The 15469-nt window shown below is 40.3% G+C and overlaps 1 protein-coding gene across 1 annotated transcript in view; it reads right to left on the reverse strand.

Moving 5' to 3' along the window:
- Positions 1 to 15469, reverse strand: part of LOC126278300 (GATOR complex protein MIOS) — a 191188-nt gene that overhangs the window by 154340 nt on the left and 21379 nt on the right. The window contains exons 2-3 of the mRNA XM_049978316.1: positions 1854 to 1997; positions 1510 to 1707 (exon numbers count right to left, since the gene is read on the reverse strand). Of these exons, the coding sequence (XP_049834273.1) occupies positions 1510 to 1707; positions 1854 to 1974 (319 nt within the window). The 5' untranslated portion in view covers positions 1975 to 1997. The remainder of the gene's footprint in view (positions 1 to 1509; positions 1708 to 1853; positions 1998 to 15469) is intronic.

The raw sequence follows: 15469 nt of genomic DNA on the forward strand, positions 1-15469 counted from the left end.
CTTTCCTGCTCCTCTCCTTCTTCGCTCCTTTTTTCACCACCTCCCTACGCCACAACCTCCTTGCACACTACACCAGACAGTGTTTGTTTCTCTCCCTACCTGTACACTACTATCCCTTCTCCTTCCCCTTCCCCATCAGACAGATTGTTGCTGGTGTCACACGTGAATTTGCTTCAGGGCCACGATGCTTTTATTTTTATTGTGTTTTACATATTGAAATAAGCAGTTGCTTACACCAAGAACATGATATGCTCATTCAGATGCAAAAATACATAAAATTTCACAGGAAGAGTGTCATGGCAGATGAACACCTACTGACTTGTCTACAAAACAAATAGACAAAAATATCTAAATAGAATGCTTGCTTGTCTTCAGATACTGATACACAGATCATGAAGAGATCAACACAGCAATGGAGCCTGCTGACAGTAATTCTGTAACTGCTTCCAACTTCTGGAAATCCTGATGTGTCTCATGGTAGGGACGGGGAGGGGGAATTTCAAGCATAAAGCCCCTCCAGCAAAAGCTGCTCATCGGAATGTCGGGACACAGCTTCCAGGTTTAGTAAAGAGGGAGCCAAACATTTGAAACAGTTCTGGATTTCTGTAAACTATTTTCTTCTAGTGCAAATGGCTACATTGTACAACATACAAATGAAGAACTAAACAGAATTGCAGCAGCTTATTCACGAAGTGCTTAAGACTGCCCAAATACAGATTTTGAAGATTTGTCTGCTTTCCTTGGTGTTTTATACCTCACAAGAGAGAAAAAGTCAGAGTATCTCAAAAGTGATGAACTGTGAGGCACTGATAAGACTGCACTGTTTTTTTTTTTTTTTTTTTTTTTTTTTTGTTCAATGAGCAAACAGAGGTTCAACACTCTTCTCCAAGCAGTAAGATTTGATGAAAGGGTGTAGAAGAACTAATAAGATATCTGGTACCAATCAAGTATTTGATGAGTTTGTCCATGTGCAGAAGCACTGACAACAATAAAGAAGGTGTTGAAGGGATTCCTTGGATGGCACTGTTTCAGACAGTATATTCCAAATAAGCTTGCCAAATAAAATATAAAAGTATATGCACTCTGTGATTGTAGAATTGAATTTTTTACATCATAAATATAGAAGTATATGCAGCCAAACAGCATGCTGGTCCGTACCACACACCCAATAACGCAGCAAAAGTCGTGTTCCTACTAAGGTAATTTTGACAGTTAGTTGATATTCATTGAGTAACTTACCAATAATTTGAAAAGTACCACACTTCCAGGATTACAACAAAACACCTCCCCCCCTCCCCAAACACAAACACAAACACACACACACACACACACACACACACACACACACACACACACACACACACAGGGGGGGGAGGAGGGAGGGACAGGGTAAGGACGGGGGAAGGAGGGGGGGAGAAGGGAGGAAGGGAGGGAGGAGGAGAGAGAGAGAGAGAGAGAGAGAGAGAGAGAGAGAGAGAGAGAGAGAGAGAGTGTGTTTGTAATACATACCAAGTTCCTTGCCAGTAATCCCTCTGGAATCAAAGACAGTTGGTCCAAAAGCAGTGAGTGTTACTTTGCCACTTGCTTGTCCTACAGCCAGGAGGATATCCGGTTCTGGGTGAGGAAATATGTCAATGCATTTGATGTAGTGATGGCTTGAATTTGTGGCTAGCAGATTCGCATATGTACTGTCTGACACCTTTATACCTGTACCAGAAAAAAGGAAGAAGTATATTTATACTTTCAAACAAAACTGTTATGTTTTAGGTAGCAACAAGCAACGTTTGTCAGCTTTTATTTGTAAATCATAATAGTCTTTCTACTGAAATGCAATACCTTTGAAAGATACTCACATGTTGCTCTTGGTGTGTCAGCTTTTGATAATACTTCGTACAGATAAATTTCAGTGCCCCACGTAATGAACTTGGTAGGGTGACTGCGAGACCACTGTACATCCAACCTTATGCCACTCATTGTGTATTTTGTTGTAATGATAACTACAAACAGAACAAAAATTATCAAACAGGATTTTATCCAAAGTCAAAAAGAAAGCTAAATGCACACACCTATTGTTGAGTTAGCATAAGATATAACCCCTGAAGCTGGCAGCACTGTTCCTAGCTTTCAACTGTGAAGTGCAAATGGCTGCTGGCAAAAACAACAGCCATGTATAGAGGCTTTGTCGTAGGGATATTTACAAATTATGTTATGTGACTGGTTGATGTAGACACGGGAATATGCTACCTACAGCTCACTGCAACTGTCAGGATTTTTTTAATGCTGACTCAACTATAGTACAGAAATCATTTTACCAGATGTCAAATAATATGCAAAGATGGTGTAGAAATCTGATTTGGAGCTGTCACATCAACAGACAGATTTCTTAATTCTGCATTACAGCTAGAAATATCAAAATATAACAGACCTTTAACTCAAAGATACTAGACATTGTGATGCTCCACTATTACGTCACCACAATTTACAATGATTGCACTGGTCTAAAAACTGGTTATTTACGACAGATGAGGTCAATCTGTGATGCTGTTGTTGTTGTAGTGGTCTTCAGTCCTGAGACTGGTTTGATGCAGCTCTCCATGCTACTCTATCCTGTGCAAGCTTCTGCATCTCCCAGTACCTACTGCAGCCTACATCCTTCTAAATCTGCTTAGTGTATTGATCTCTTGGTCTCCCTCTATGATTTTTACCCTCCACGCTGCCCTCCAATACTAAATTGGTGGTCCCTCGATGTCTCAGAACATGTCCTACCAATCGATCCCTTCTTCTAGTCAAGTTATGCCACAAGCTCCTCTTCTCCCCAATTCTATTCAATACCTCCTCAATAGTTAAGTGATCTACCCATCTAATCTTCAGCATTCTTCTGTAGCACCACATTTCAAAAGCTTCTATTCTCTTCTTGTCTAAACTATTTATCATCCATGATTCACTTCCATACATGGCTACACTCCATACAAATACTTTCGAAACTACTTCCTGACATTTAAATCTATACCCGATATTAACAAATTTTTCTTCTTCAGAAACTCTTAAAGGTGAGAAATATGTCAAAATTGGTTATTTATGACAGATGGAAAGATGGGCACATGTGTTGGGAGAGGGCTGCAAATAAATGGGGTGGGAGATGAGAACGAGGAGGGGATGATATGGCTCGGGGGGTGGAAACTGTTGGTGGAGGGTTTGAGGACAGTGTGTTACCATAGGTTGAGGCTGGGATTTATCTTTTAATGAACAAAGGCTGTGGCCAAAAGCTTTATACGAGTTTCTTTTAATCGTGTCTGTCTGCAACTTGACTTGTCTTCTTTACAGTAAGTATCAATCTGTCTTTTACTATGTTTTTGATATTTCTATCTGCACTTTCTGTTGTTTGAAAGACTTAATATATGCAGAATATGTCCAGAAGAAAACATTAACCTAGTTGCTCATTACTAGCACAGAGAAACAGACTAAAAGAAAAGTAACACATGGGAAAAGAGCAGCTAATCTTTCAAACTAGAGGTGATTTGGCAGTTAATATAACTTCAAGCCACAGTAATGTTCAGGCTAGATGACAAGAACTGAATGCAGTCAGCCTGCCTTACCACAGAACTGATCTAGGAGACACTGCAACTCTGATATTATCATCTAACACATCTCAGCTGCATGCTTTGGAGAGTGTATTGACAAGACTATGTAGGTAACTCACATTCAGAAGGATCCTAACAGCAGCTTGCCTAGAGTGCAGACTAAGAACAAAAAGTAAAATGTCTTAGAGACCAAGAAATTCTTACAGGTATGTGGCAGTCACTGGAGGGGAATGTACAACTAAGTGATTATCGTCCCTTAATCAGCGTTTTTAAGCAAGTAGGAGAGCACAGCTATGTCGCTTATGAGTTTTACTTTCAGGAAATATCTTGGTACAGACAAACGTAATTATAGTCAGGAACACAGGCAAAAGTTTGGGTTTTAGCTTCAATTATGTAATGAAGGATGATATCAGGCCCATCAATGAGAAAGCTTCTCGCACTAGGAAAGATTTTGTTGCACTTTGTGTAGTACAACAAGCCTTGGAACATTTTACTGGCAATCTCCTTAACATCCACTATCCTTAACATTGGTTTGTTGTAGGATTCTCGAACATATTCTCAGTTCGAATATAATGAATTTCCTTGAGACAGAGAAGTTGCTGTCCATGCATCAGAACGGCTTTAGAAAGCATAGCTCCTGCAAAACGCAACTCGCCCTTTTTTCACATAATATCTTGCGAACCACGGATGAAGGGTATCAGACAGATGCCATATTCCTTGACTTCTGGAAAGCGTTTGACTCTGTGCCCCACTGCAGACTCCTAACTAATGTACGATTGGTTCCCAAATATGTGAGTGACTCAAAGACTTCATAAGTAATAGAAACCAGTACATTGCCCTCGATGGTGAGTGTTCATTGGAGGTGAGGGTATCATCTGGAGTGCCCCAGGGAAGTGTAGTAGGTCCATTGTTGTTTTCTTTCCACATAAATGATCTTTTGGATAGGGTGGATAGCAATGTGCGGCTGTTTGCTGATGATTTTGTGGTGTACGGGCAGGTGTCATCGTTGAGTGACTGTAGGAGGATACAAGATGACTTGGATAGGATTTGTGATTGGTGTAAAGAATGGCAGCAAACTCTAAATATAGATAAATGTAAATTAATGCAGATGAATAGGAAAAAGAATCCCGTAAAGTTTGAGTACTCCATTAGTAGTGCAGCGCTTGACACAGTCACATCGATTAAATATTTGGACGTAACATTGCAGAGCGATATGAAGAGGAACAAGCATGTAATGGCAGCTGTGGGGAAGGCGGATAGTCGTCTTCGGTTCATTGGTAGAATTTTGGGAAGATTTGGTTCATCTGTAAAGGAGACTGCTTATAAAACACTAATACAACTTATTCTTGAGTACTGCTCGAGCATTTGGGATCCCTATGAGGTCAGATTGAGGGAGGACATAGAAGCAATTCAGAGGTGGGCTGCTAGATTTGTTACTGGTAGGTTTGATCATCATGCGAGTGTTACGGAAATGCTTCAGGAACTAGGGTGGGAGTCTCTGGAGGAAAGGAGGCGTTCTTTTTGTAAACTGCTACTGAGGAAATTTAGAGAACCAGCATTTGAGGCTGACTGCAGTACAATTTTACTGCCGCCAACTTATATTTCGCAGAAACAGCGAGAGAAGATGCTAGTTGTGGTACGAAGTACCCTCCACCATGCACCATATGGTGGATTGCGGAGTATGTATGTAGATGTAGATGTAGATGTAGATCTCAGAGAGCCATTTAGATGCACAGATTGTTCAACAATAACTGTCGCTGTTACACCAGCCCTCCCTTGACTTCATCACACGTGGCGGGGTAGGGATCTGAATGGCTCTGGGAGAGGCTACCTGCACTACTAATTGTTGACCTATGTATTCTCCATCTGATACACACAATGTCCCAATTTTTACCAAGTCTGCTGGCTAAGTTTTGATACAATTGAAACTTGGATGACAGATATGGGTATGGCATTCCATATTCCATGCTACTTCAACTCAATGCTGGAGTTTACTAATCGTAGTGACTGGTGAGAGCAGTCATACTTCGAGAGCAGTCATACTAATCTCTCAACAAACCAGGGCCAATTTTTTTTCAGTGGGTGAGAGACGTGGAGAATGTGTTGGCCAGGGCAACAGAAGTTCCAGATACTAAGTTTGTTTTCTTTGCAGACGATATAAACATTGCAATACATAGCAAGTCAGGTCCAGATCAAGAAATGGCTGTAATCAAATTTTCACTGACATTAATAAATGGTATAAAGGTAATTCACTCTCATTATACTTAGAAAAGACCCACCATAAGCAGTTCAGAACCTGTAAGAGATTTCCTTCCAGCACGTGTCCAACAAATGAAGACACACAGATCGAAGAGGTTGACAGCATTAAATTTCTGGGACAACAACACAGTAAAAATTCAGTTGGTAAGGGCCTATCACATAACTGCTGAAGCACCTAAACAGGTTTGTATTTGCAATGGGAATGATTGTTCCATAAAAACACGGGAGAACTGCCGGATATCAGTAACTTCCTGCCACGATATTTCGGAGCAGAGTCTTCTGGCCATCTTCAGGGGAGTGCCACTGTAGTAGTACTGGCGAGTACGCACTGAGCTCCGCTAGTTATAGCCTTCTGAGGTAACATTGCGCATGCGCTGCTCAGCGTGCCCGTTCATAACGGCTCCGTGCGCTGCGCCTCGCGCCCTCCACTGTGAAAGCCTGGCGTATCAGTGTCAGGTCGATTTCCATCTTTATGCAGATAACTACGTCGACCTCGAAGGATTCCAAGCAGAGTTCAGCTGATAACCGCTATCTCGACTGATGAGAGTCTCATTGTCAGACAATATTATTTCCACAGATTCATTGATAATCGAGCTCCAAAAGTTTGATGTATGGGCCAAAATTTTTGTGTCGTTGTAATTCATGGAATGGTCTGTGGAAATGCAATGTTTGGCGATTGCGGACTTGGTGGGTTGGAGAAGGCGAGTATGCCGTTGGTGTTCCACAATGTGTTCCTGCACAGTTCGTGTTGTTTGCCCTATATACGATTTTCCGCATTCACACGGAATTTTGTAAACACCTGGTTTATGCAGGCCCAGATCGTCTTTAACGGATCCCACCAGTGATGAAATTTTGGAAGGAGGGCGAAAGATGACTCTCACTTGATACTTTCTCAATATTCTGCCTATCTGTGAAGAAATATTCCCAATAAATGGTAGATAAACAGTCGACCTGAAAGCCTCTTCCTCTTCCTTGTTCCGTTGTTTGTAGGTCTTCATCACTCTGTTCACTTGCCTAGGTGAAAAATACTTTTTGCAGGTGTTCCAGTTCGCTTGAAGACTGTCGGCGTCAGAGCACGGTGGACCATGGTTTTGAGAACGCCCATTGTTTGTGATGGATGGTGGCAACTAGTAACTTGTAGATACAGGTCTGTATGAGTGGGCTTTCTGTACACCGAGTCACCAAGTGTGCCGTCACTCTCCCGTCGCACCAAGATGTCTAAAAATGGCAGACAACCAACTCTCTCTATCTCCATGGTAAACTTTATGTTTTCATGTATGGAGTTCATGTGACGTAAAAATTCTTGGAGACGGTCCCGACCATGAGGCCACACTATAAAAGTGTCGTCAACATACCGTCAACATACCGCCAAATATCGGTTTAAAAGTGGCAGAATCAAGTGCTCTCTCCTCAAAATCCTCCATAAAAAGATTGGCTACCAGGGAAGACAAAGGACTCCCCATGGCGACACCATCAGATTGTTCGTAAAATTCGTTGTTAAATATAAAATATGTAGAGGAGAGAGTGTGCTCAAACAACGCTGTAATGTCTGCACCAAACATATTGCCAATGAGGTGTAGTGAGCCCACCAGAGGCACCTTTGTGAACAGTGAAACCACATCAAAACTGACCAATACATCACTACTTTGCAGTTGTAGTGACTGAAGTCGTCTGATAAAATCACCAGAATTCTTTATGTGATGAGCACACTTGCCTATCATTGGTTTGAGCAAAGATGCCAAGAATTTTGCTAGGTCGTAGGTGGCTGCTCCAATGTTACTCACAATTGGACATAATGGCACATTTTCCTTGTGGATCTTGGGCAGTCCATATAGCCTAGGTGGAACTGAACTGTTTGGTTTAAGTCTCTTGATGACCTCCTTCGGTAGAGAACTATTTGATAAAAGTTCTGCTGTTTTTCACACTACTCGGCTCGTGGGATCCTTATCGATTTTGCGATACATTGAATGATGTAATAAAACGTTGATCTTATTAATATATTCATCCCTCGGTAAGAGGACAGTAGCTTTTCCTTTGTCAGATTTTAAGACTACAGTATCCACATCTGCTCGTAAGTTACGGAGGGCTATCCTCTCCATGGGCGAGATGTTATTCTTCATTGGTGCACCCCTGGTCAATACACAGCAAGACTCTCGACGAACTTCCTCCGCTTCATCTGTATCAGGACGGTGTAAGCTTCTTCAATGGCACTGATGAAATCCACTAGTGACGGTGGAAATGATGTCGGAGATATAAAAGTAAAAAGACTTGCATATTTTGCTTACTTTAATTCTATCATATCATATGGGACCGTATTCTGGGGTAACTCATCAAACCGTGAAAAATTTTTTAAGAGAGCAAAAGCATGTAATAAGACTCATTTATGGTGTAAATTCAAGAACATCAAGTAGAAACCTGTTCAAGGAACTGTGCTACTTCTCAATACATTCATTCCTTAATGAAATTTATCACAAATAGTATGTCTCTATTTAATACCAATAGCTCAAAATATAGTATCAATACCAGGAATGAGAAAATCATAAAGACCTAAAATTGTTATCTTGACCCAAAAAGGGGTCCAATATTCAGGAAGACACATTTTCAATAAACTGCCAGTAATCATTAAAAATCTGGTTTCAGGTAAAGCACAGTTTAAACAGTGTTAGAAAGACTTTTTCAGAGGCAACTACTTCTGCTTTAAAGATGAAAATCTTCACAGGGACTGTTAGAAAAGGTTAAGTAAAAAATGTCTGGTGGGTTTGAGTTTCGACAGCACTTTGTCACAATCAGTTAAAATTAGGTATTTTATGTACAATAATTTATTAAAAGTGCATAACTATGTTTCATCCTGACAATGTATTAATTCCGTAAATATTCAATTCCACTTTACTGTACAGTATTCACATATTTTGACAATCTACTGACAAATGATCAGGGAAGTGAGTATTATATTCAAGTGTTCTATATGATTTATGTTATATTTTCCGACATATTCCACACCCACAAGAGTTGTCTCATTTTTGGTCTGTGAAACAAAAACTGAATGCAATCTGTAATCTAATCATGACTCTATTTGTTGTACAGAACTGATGTGTGATTTATTAATTTTTTTTTTTTCAAAATTTAGGGTGAGCTCATTTTCAGAGAACAACTTAATAATTAATTGGAAAATGTCATCTACCAACTCCTCTGTTGCTTCCTCTCTAATGGGATTTATAACAACACTAGTATCATCTGCAAGAAGTGCCAATTTTGCTTGTTAAATATCAAGTGGAAGATCATTCACATACATAAGGAATAGGAGTGGTCCCAAAACTTATTTAGTCTTAGTTCCATCATGAATCGCAAAGTCAGCATTGCCTCTCTGGTGCCTCTAACGCATCCTCAATTTTCTTTCCCATTCTTCTTTATATTATTCTTGTCAGCAACTTGGATGCATGCACTGTTAAGCTGACTGTGCAATAATTCTCGTGCTTGTCAGCTCTAGCAGTCTTCGGAATCTGAAAGTCAAATGGTATATTGCCAGACTCATACATTCTACACACCAATGTGAATAGCCATTTTGTTGTCCCTTCCCCAATGTTTCTAGAAATCCCGATGGAATGTTACCTATCCCTTCTACCTCACTTGATCTTAAGTCCTCCAAAGCTCTCTTAAATTCTGATTCTAATACTGGATTCCCTATTTCTTCTCAGTCGACTCCTATTTCTTCTTCTGTCACATCGGACAACTCTTCCCCCTCATAGAGACCTTCAATGTACTCTTTCCACCTATGTGCTCTCTCCTCTGTATTCAAGAGCAGAATTTCCATTGCACTTTTAATATTACCACCCTTTCTTTTAATTCCATCAGAGGTAATTTTGACTTCCCTATCTGCTGAGTCAGTTCTTTCTTTTTCAATTTCTTCACATTTTTTACCTCAGCTTCCCTGCACTTCCTGTTTATTTCATTCCTCAGTGACTTGTATTTCTGTATTCCTGATTTTTTTTTTTTTTAACTTCCTTCTTTCATCAATAAACTGAAGTATTTCTTCTGTTACCCATCATTTCTTAGCAGTTACCTTCTTTGTACATTTGTTTTTCTTTCCAACTTCCATGATTGCCCTCTTCAGAGATGTCTGTTCCTCTTCAACTGTACTGCTTACCTTATTGCGGTATCTATGGCCTTAGAGAACTTCAAGCGAATCTCATCATGCCTTAGTACTTCTGTATCACATCTGCTTGTGTATTCGTTCTTCCTGACTAATCTCTTAAACTTCAGTCTCCTCTTCATCACTACTATATTGTGATCTGAGTCTATACCTGCTCCTGGGTACGACTTACAATCCAGTATCTGATTTCAGAATCTCTGTCTGACCATGATGTAATCTAACTAAAATCTTCCCTTATCACTCAACCTTTTCCAAGTATAACTCCTCCTCATGTGATCCTTGAACAAAGTATTCATTATTACTAGCTGAAATTTATTGCAGAACTCTATTAGTCTTTCTCCTTTCTCATTCCTTGTCCCAAGCTCATATTCTACTGTAACTTTTTCTTCTACTCCTTCCCCTACAACTGCATTCCAATCCCCCATGACTATTAGATTTTCATCTCCCTTTAGTTTTAATCTTATCATCTGTGTTAATTATTTCTATCAACACATGCATACTTCTGGACATTTTAACGGCTTTCCTTAAAATACTTCAGTATTTTGTAGTAAACAAATAATGACAGTTCTTGAACTAGAATGAGATTTTCACTCTGCAGCGGAGTGTGCGCTGATATGAAACTTCCTGGCAGATTAAAACTGTGTGCCCGACCGAGACTCGAACTCGGGACCTTTGCCTTTCGCGGGCAAGTGCTCTACCATCTGAGCTACCGAAGCACGACTCACGTCCGGTACTCACAGCTTTACTTCTGCCAGTATCCGTCTCCTACCTTCCAAACTTTACAGAAGCTCTCCTGCGAACCTTGCAGAACTAGCACTCCTGAAAGAAAGGATATTGCGGAGACATGGCTTAGCCACAGCCTGGGGGATGTTTCCAGAATGAGATTTTCACTCTGCAGCGGAGTGTGCGCTGATATGAAACTTCCTGGCAGATTAAAACTGTGTGCCCGACCGAGACTCGAACTCGGGACCTTTGCCTTTCGCGGGCAAGTGCTCTACCATCTGAGCTACCGAAGCACGACTCACGTCCGGTACTCACAGCTTTACTTCTGCCAGTATCCGTCTCCTACCTTCCAAACTTTACAGAAGCTCTCCTGCTTCTGTAAAGTTTGGAAGGTAGGAGACGGATACTGGCAGAAGTAAAGCTGTGAGTACCGGACGTGAGTCGTGCTTCGGTAGCTCAGATGGTAGAGCACTTGCCCGCGAAAGGCAAAGGTCCCGAGTTCGAGTCTCGGTCGGGCACACAGTTTTAATCTGCCAGGAAGTTTCAGTTCTTGAACTATTTTGGCTTTTACATAAACTTCACTCTTCCTCTTACATGAGATTTTAATTCCCTTAGTTATTCAGAGCTTACTCTTTTTCTTTTTTTAGTGGATATTCTGGATAATTTTTTAGGAAAGCAATTTTCAAACATTGACACACATTTACTAATATTTTTATAGAATAAACTGAATTTGACTTTAGCTCTTTCTACACATACCTCATCCCATATCATTCCTTTTAGCTTACTCTTAAATTGTTGTATCCTGCTCTCATTAATAATCCTCACTGCTTTGTATGATCCTGCCTCAGGGTTGTAAGGGGCCATACTGTTTATTTCCATTAATTTTACATCATGATCAGATAGTCTCTTAGCAACTGGGTACACATGAGCTGTTTCGGCTCCAGCACCATCTATAAAAAGTTGTTAATCAGTGTCCCGTGATCTTGTTGCACACGAGATGAAACACCCAAGTAATGGTATAATCTACTTTTCCTGTATGTATCTTTTAAGAAATCTACACTGAAATCTCCACAAAGTACTGAATGTACCTTCTTGTCTGGCAGATAGCTCAATAATGCATCGACATTTCTCATAAATATCTGAAAGTTTCCTAGACAGGATATGTAGACTGTTACAATTATGAGCGAAGTATTCTGTAGTAACAATTCTCTTCAATATTTTTGACTTTGTATCCCTCTTTTACATTCAGACACACCACTGTGGTGCACTTCTCTCTGCAGCCACAACAAGGAAAGCTGCATCAATGATCATTGTGATGGAAATCCTCAGTGATCCAAGCACCTCCTCACTGTCCCCATGGATACTTGCCTTGCTTAAAATGAGGTCATTTGCAGACTCAAGGTACAAAACATAAGTATACAAACCTGCACTTCATGTGAACAGTGTATCTGTCCTCATGGGTACTAGTTATGTGTGGCCCCTGAGATCCTGCGTCGGATTGAGAATGGTCTCCTGATGCCATTGATTCCATATTTACATGGCAGTTGTGGGATCCCAGCCAGCAGGAATATCACAGACCAATAAACTACAGTGTCACTCAGCAACAACCCTGCTATTGTCAAATTTTGACCAAGATAAAGTCAAGCTACAATATTCTTTTTCGACACGGCAGTGTAGAAGTTGGCAGAGAAAAAGTCAAGTGAAAAATCCATATAGTCCATATGTTTATGTATATTTTAAAAGTCGGCTTCGTGTGAGACTGCTTGTACAAGTTTTGTGTGTCAATTTGAAATTCCTGATTCATATATTTTACCATTTGCATTGCTTCTAAATAATATTTCATTGAGTGTATCAATACCCCTTTGTATTGCTATATAAATCACAAAATTTCGAACATTTATAGTACCGTGATAAACTCTAACTATTATCGTCAATTGGATATTGGATACTTATTTGTGCTCTTTCAAAATTTTTGATAAGAGTATTCCTAGCCTCATTCAAAACAACTGTTCTCTAATTTCATTGTGTAATTATGTGAGAAACAGGTTATTTCTGAGAATTTTTGGATACTTACAGAACTATATTTTTGTAAGTTATTAGTACAAGTGTTTTGATACATAACTTTTTCCATAGCAAAACACCATTTGTGCTTCACAGTCGTTGTCAAAGAGTAAATCACCCTAGAATTTCATTGTATATCAATACAAACAAATATGGAGTTTTGAGAATTTTTGGAAGCAATCATTGCCCTGTGCATAACCTAAAATTTTTAGAAAATCAGCTTTTGTGATTTAAAGACTGTAGCAGATATTCCAACTAACATGTTACATCTAGTTTTCCCTTAAAAAGTAGTATATATATAAAAACTCTATTTTCAAGTTTGCTAATAATTGTGATTAACCTCAGTCAGTTTTAAGAAATTAGTAATTTTTACTTAAGATTTTTCTGTTGCCTTAATGCAAATCTCGTTTTTGTATTTGCTTGAGTTTTCCCCAACAATCAGTCTTTCCTTCTCATCTGGTCCAGTAAGCCTCCCCTGACCTGGGATTCTGGCTGTCTTTTCTAAATTGTACCCCTTTCCTTAAACTTCTCCAGTCCTTTCCCTACATCCCTCTTTCTTCCCCTTCAACTCTTCCATCAGAAGAAGGAGCCACTAGCTCCAAAAGCTTGCAAAAGTTAAATCCTTTTTGTGTGTGTGTTCCCCTGCCGCCGCTTGGTCAGTAGATTTTTTTTTTTATTTTTTTTTTTTTCATCTGTCCATTTACATTGAATCAGCAACTTTGTAGTTCAAGAGATTAAAATATATTCAGCGGGCTTCATTTAAAGTTACTTGTTCAATGTCCTGTAACACATCGCACGAGCTAAAATGCAGCCCCACTACGAATTCTGTTCTTGAACTCAAAATGAGTTGATTGATGTTTGTAAGAAGCTAGAAATCACCCTGACTACTGTTAAATGGCAGACAGCTGCTGCAAGTTGTTGCATTAGAAAAGCTTCCAAGAGTCAGGTATATGTGGTGCCAGTACCAAAGGTACCCCAAGTACTGACCATTCCTGTAGATCCTGTCTCCTCTGCAGAAATTATGGAATCTGTCATTACTCATCCACCTGACTGCGAGTGCATTTCAGTAGAGCCAGGTATCCCATACAGGTTCGATGGGGACCGACCAGGGAGGCCTTGGGGTGTCGTACCAAATCCCCCATAACCAACAAGTTTGACATGCTAACTTTCACTGAAACTGAAACTGAGCCCAAGTGACTCACTTCACCCATTCTGTGAAAACCTGTTCTGTCCAGTGTCAAGAGGAGGCGAACACAAAAGGGTAGGGGATCTGTTAATCATCGGTAGTACAAACATACAGCAAATGATGGTAATCCTTAGGCAAATGGCAGCAAGGAACAGGAAAGGCCACCATGTGCACTCCCTATGCCTGAGGGCCTCATTCAACATGAGGGAACAGGGTGCAACCAACTGCAGCTTGTGGCACATTTTGGAACAAATGATGCCTGTCATCTTGTCTCCAAGATCATACTTGGTTCGTTCCAGTGAATGGCAAAGAAGGTTGAGAAGACCAGCCTTGCACGTGAAGTTTAAATGACACTCACAATTTGCAACTTTGTCTCCAGAATCGATAGTGGTCCTTTGGTACTGAATCGGGTGGAAGGACTGAACCAGGGAAAAGCAAGGCTGCAACTTCCTGGACAAGCACCACAGGATTGAGAACTGTAGGGTCCCCCTAAAAGGTTCAGGTGTGCACTACATGTCAGAGGCTGCTACTCAGTTGACAGTGTATGGAGTGCACACGAGAGTTTTTCAGATTAGGCGACTCTCAATCCAATCCAGGTAACTATAGTTGTAGGAAACCCAGAGGCCTCAGTGCAAGATCACAAAAATACCTCCCACACATGATAGTTCTAAAATAATAGCAGTAAACTGCCGAAGCATTCGCTACGAAGTGCCAGAGTTTGAAGCATTCATGAAAAGCAGCGAAGCTTACATATACTAGGTACAGAAAGCTGGTTGAAACATGAAACTGATAGCACTGATATTTTTGCAGAAAATTTAAGTGTGTATCAATAGGATAGGCAAATAGGTAATGGAGACGGTGTACTTGTCGCTGTAGACAAGAAACACGAGTCCATCAAGATAGAAATTGAATCTGCATATGAGATTGTTTGGGCAAGACTCAGTATCAGGTGTGAGCATAAAATAATTGGATCCTTCTACTGCCCACCAGATTCATCTCCTGATGTACGAGTGTGGTTTGAAAAGTTCTTGGAATCACCACGAGAGGTCAAGCACTAGTGCAATGAGTTTTTCATGTGATATTCATTGGACTACTGCCTGTACACACGTGCCATGTCAGTGCTCTTGGAAGAAAGCTGTGGCAGTGACGTGGTTCTGTTGTTGTTCCCACATAGCGATTTGCGAAGATGGAAAAAAATCGAGATTCGAGAAGTGATTAAGAACTTCATAAAGCAAAGTATGTAAGCATAGGACATTCATGCTGTTTTCCAGAATACATGGGAGGATTCTGCTCCTTAAAATTCAACTGTTGCCAAGTGGACAAATGAATTTAAATTTCGTTGGGAGAGCTTAGATTGATCCGCGCAGTGGTCGGCCAAGATGTTGTCACTACTCCACAAATCATTGTGAATGTGGTCATGGAGGGTCGCCAATTGAAAGTGTGTGAAATTGTTCATGCTTGCCACATGTCATCTGAATGGGTATATCATATTTTAACTGAAGAATTGCA

Source organism: Schistocerca gregaria, chromosome 1 (genome assembly GCF_023897955.1).
Source record: "Schistocerca gregaria isolate iqSchGreg1 chromosome 1, iqSchGreg1.2, whole genome shotgun sequence".
NCBI classification, from domain to species: domain Eukaryota; kingdom Metazoa; phylum Arthropoda; class Insecta; order Orthoptera; family Acrididae; genus Schistocerca; species Schistocerca gregaria.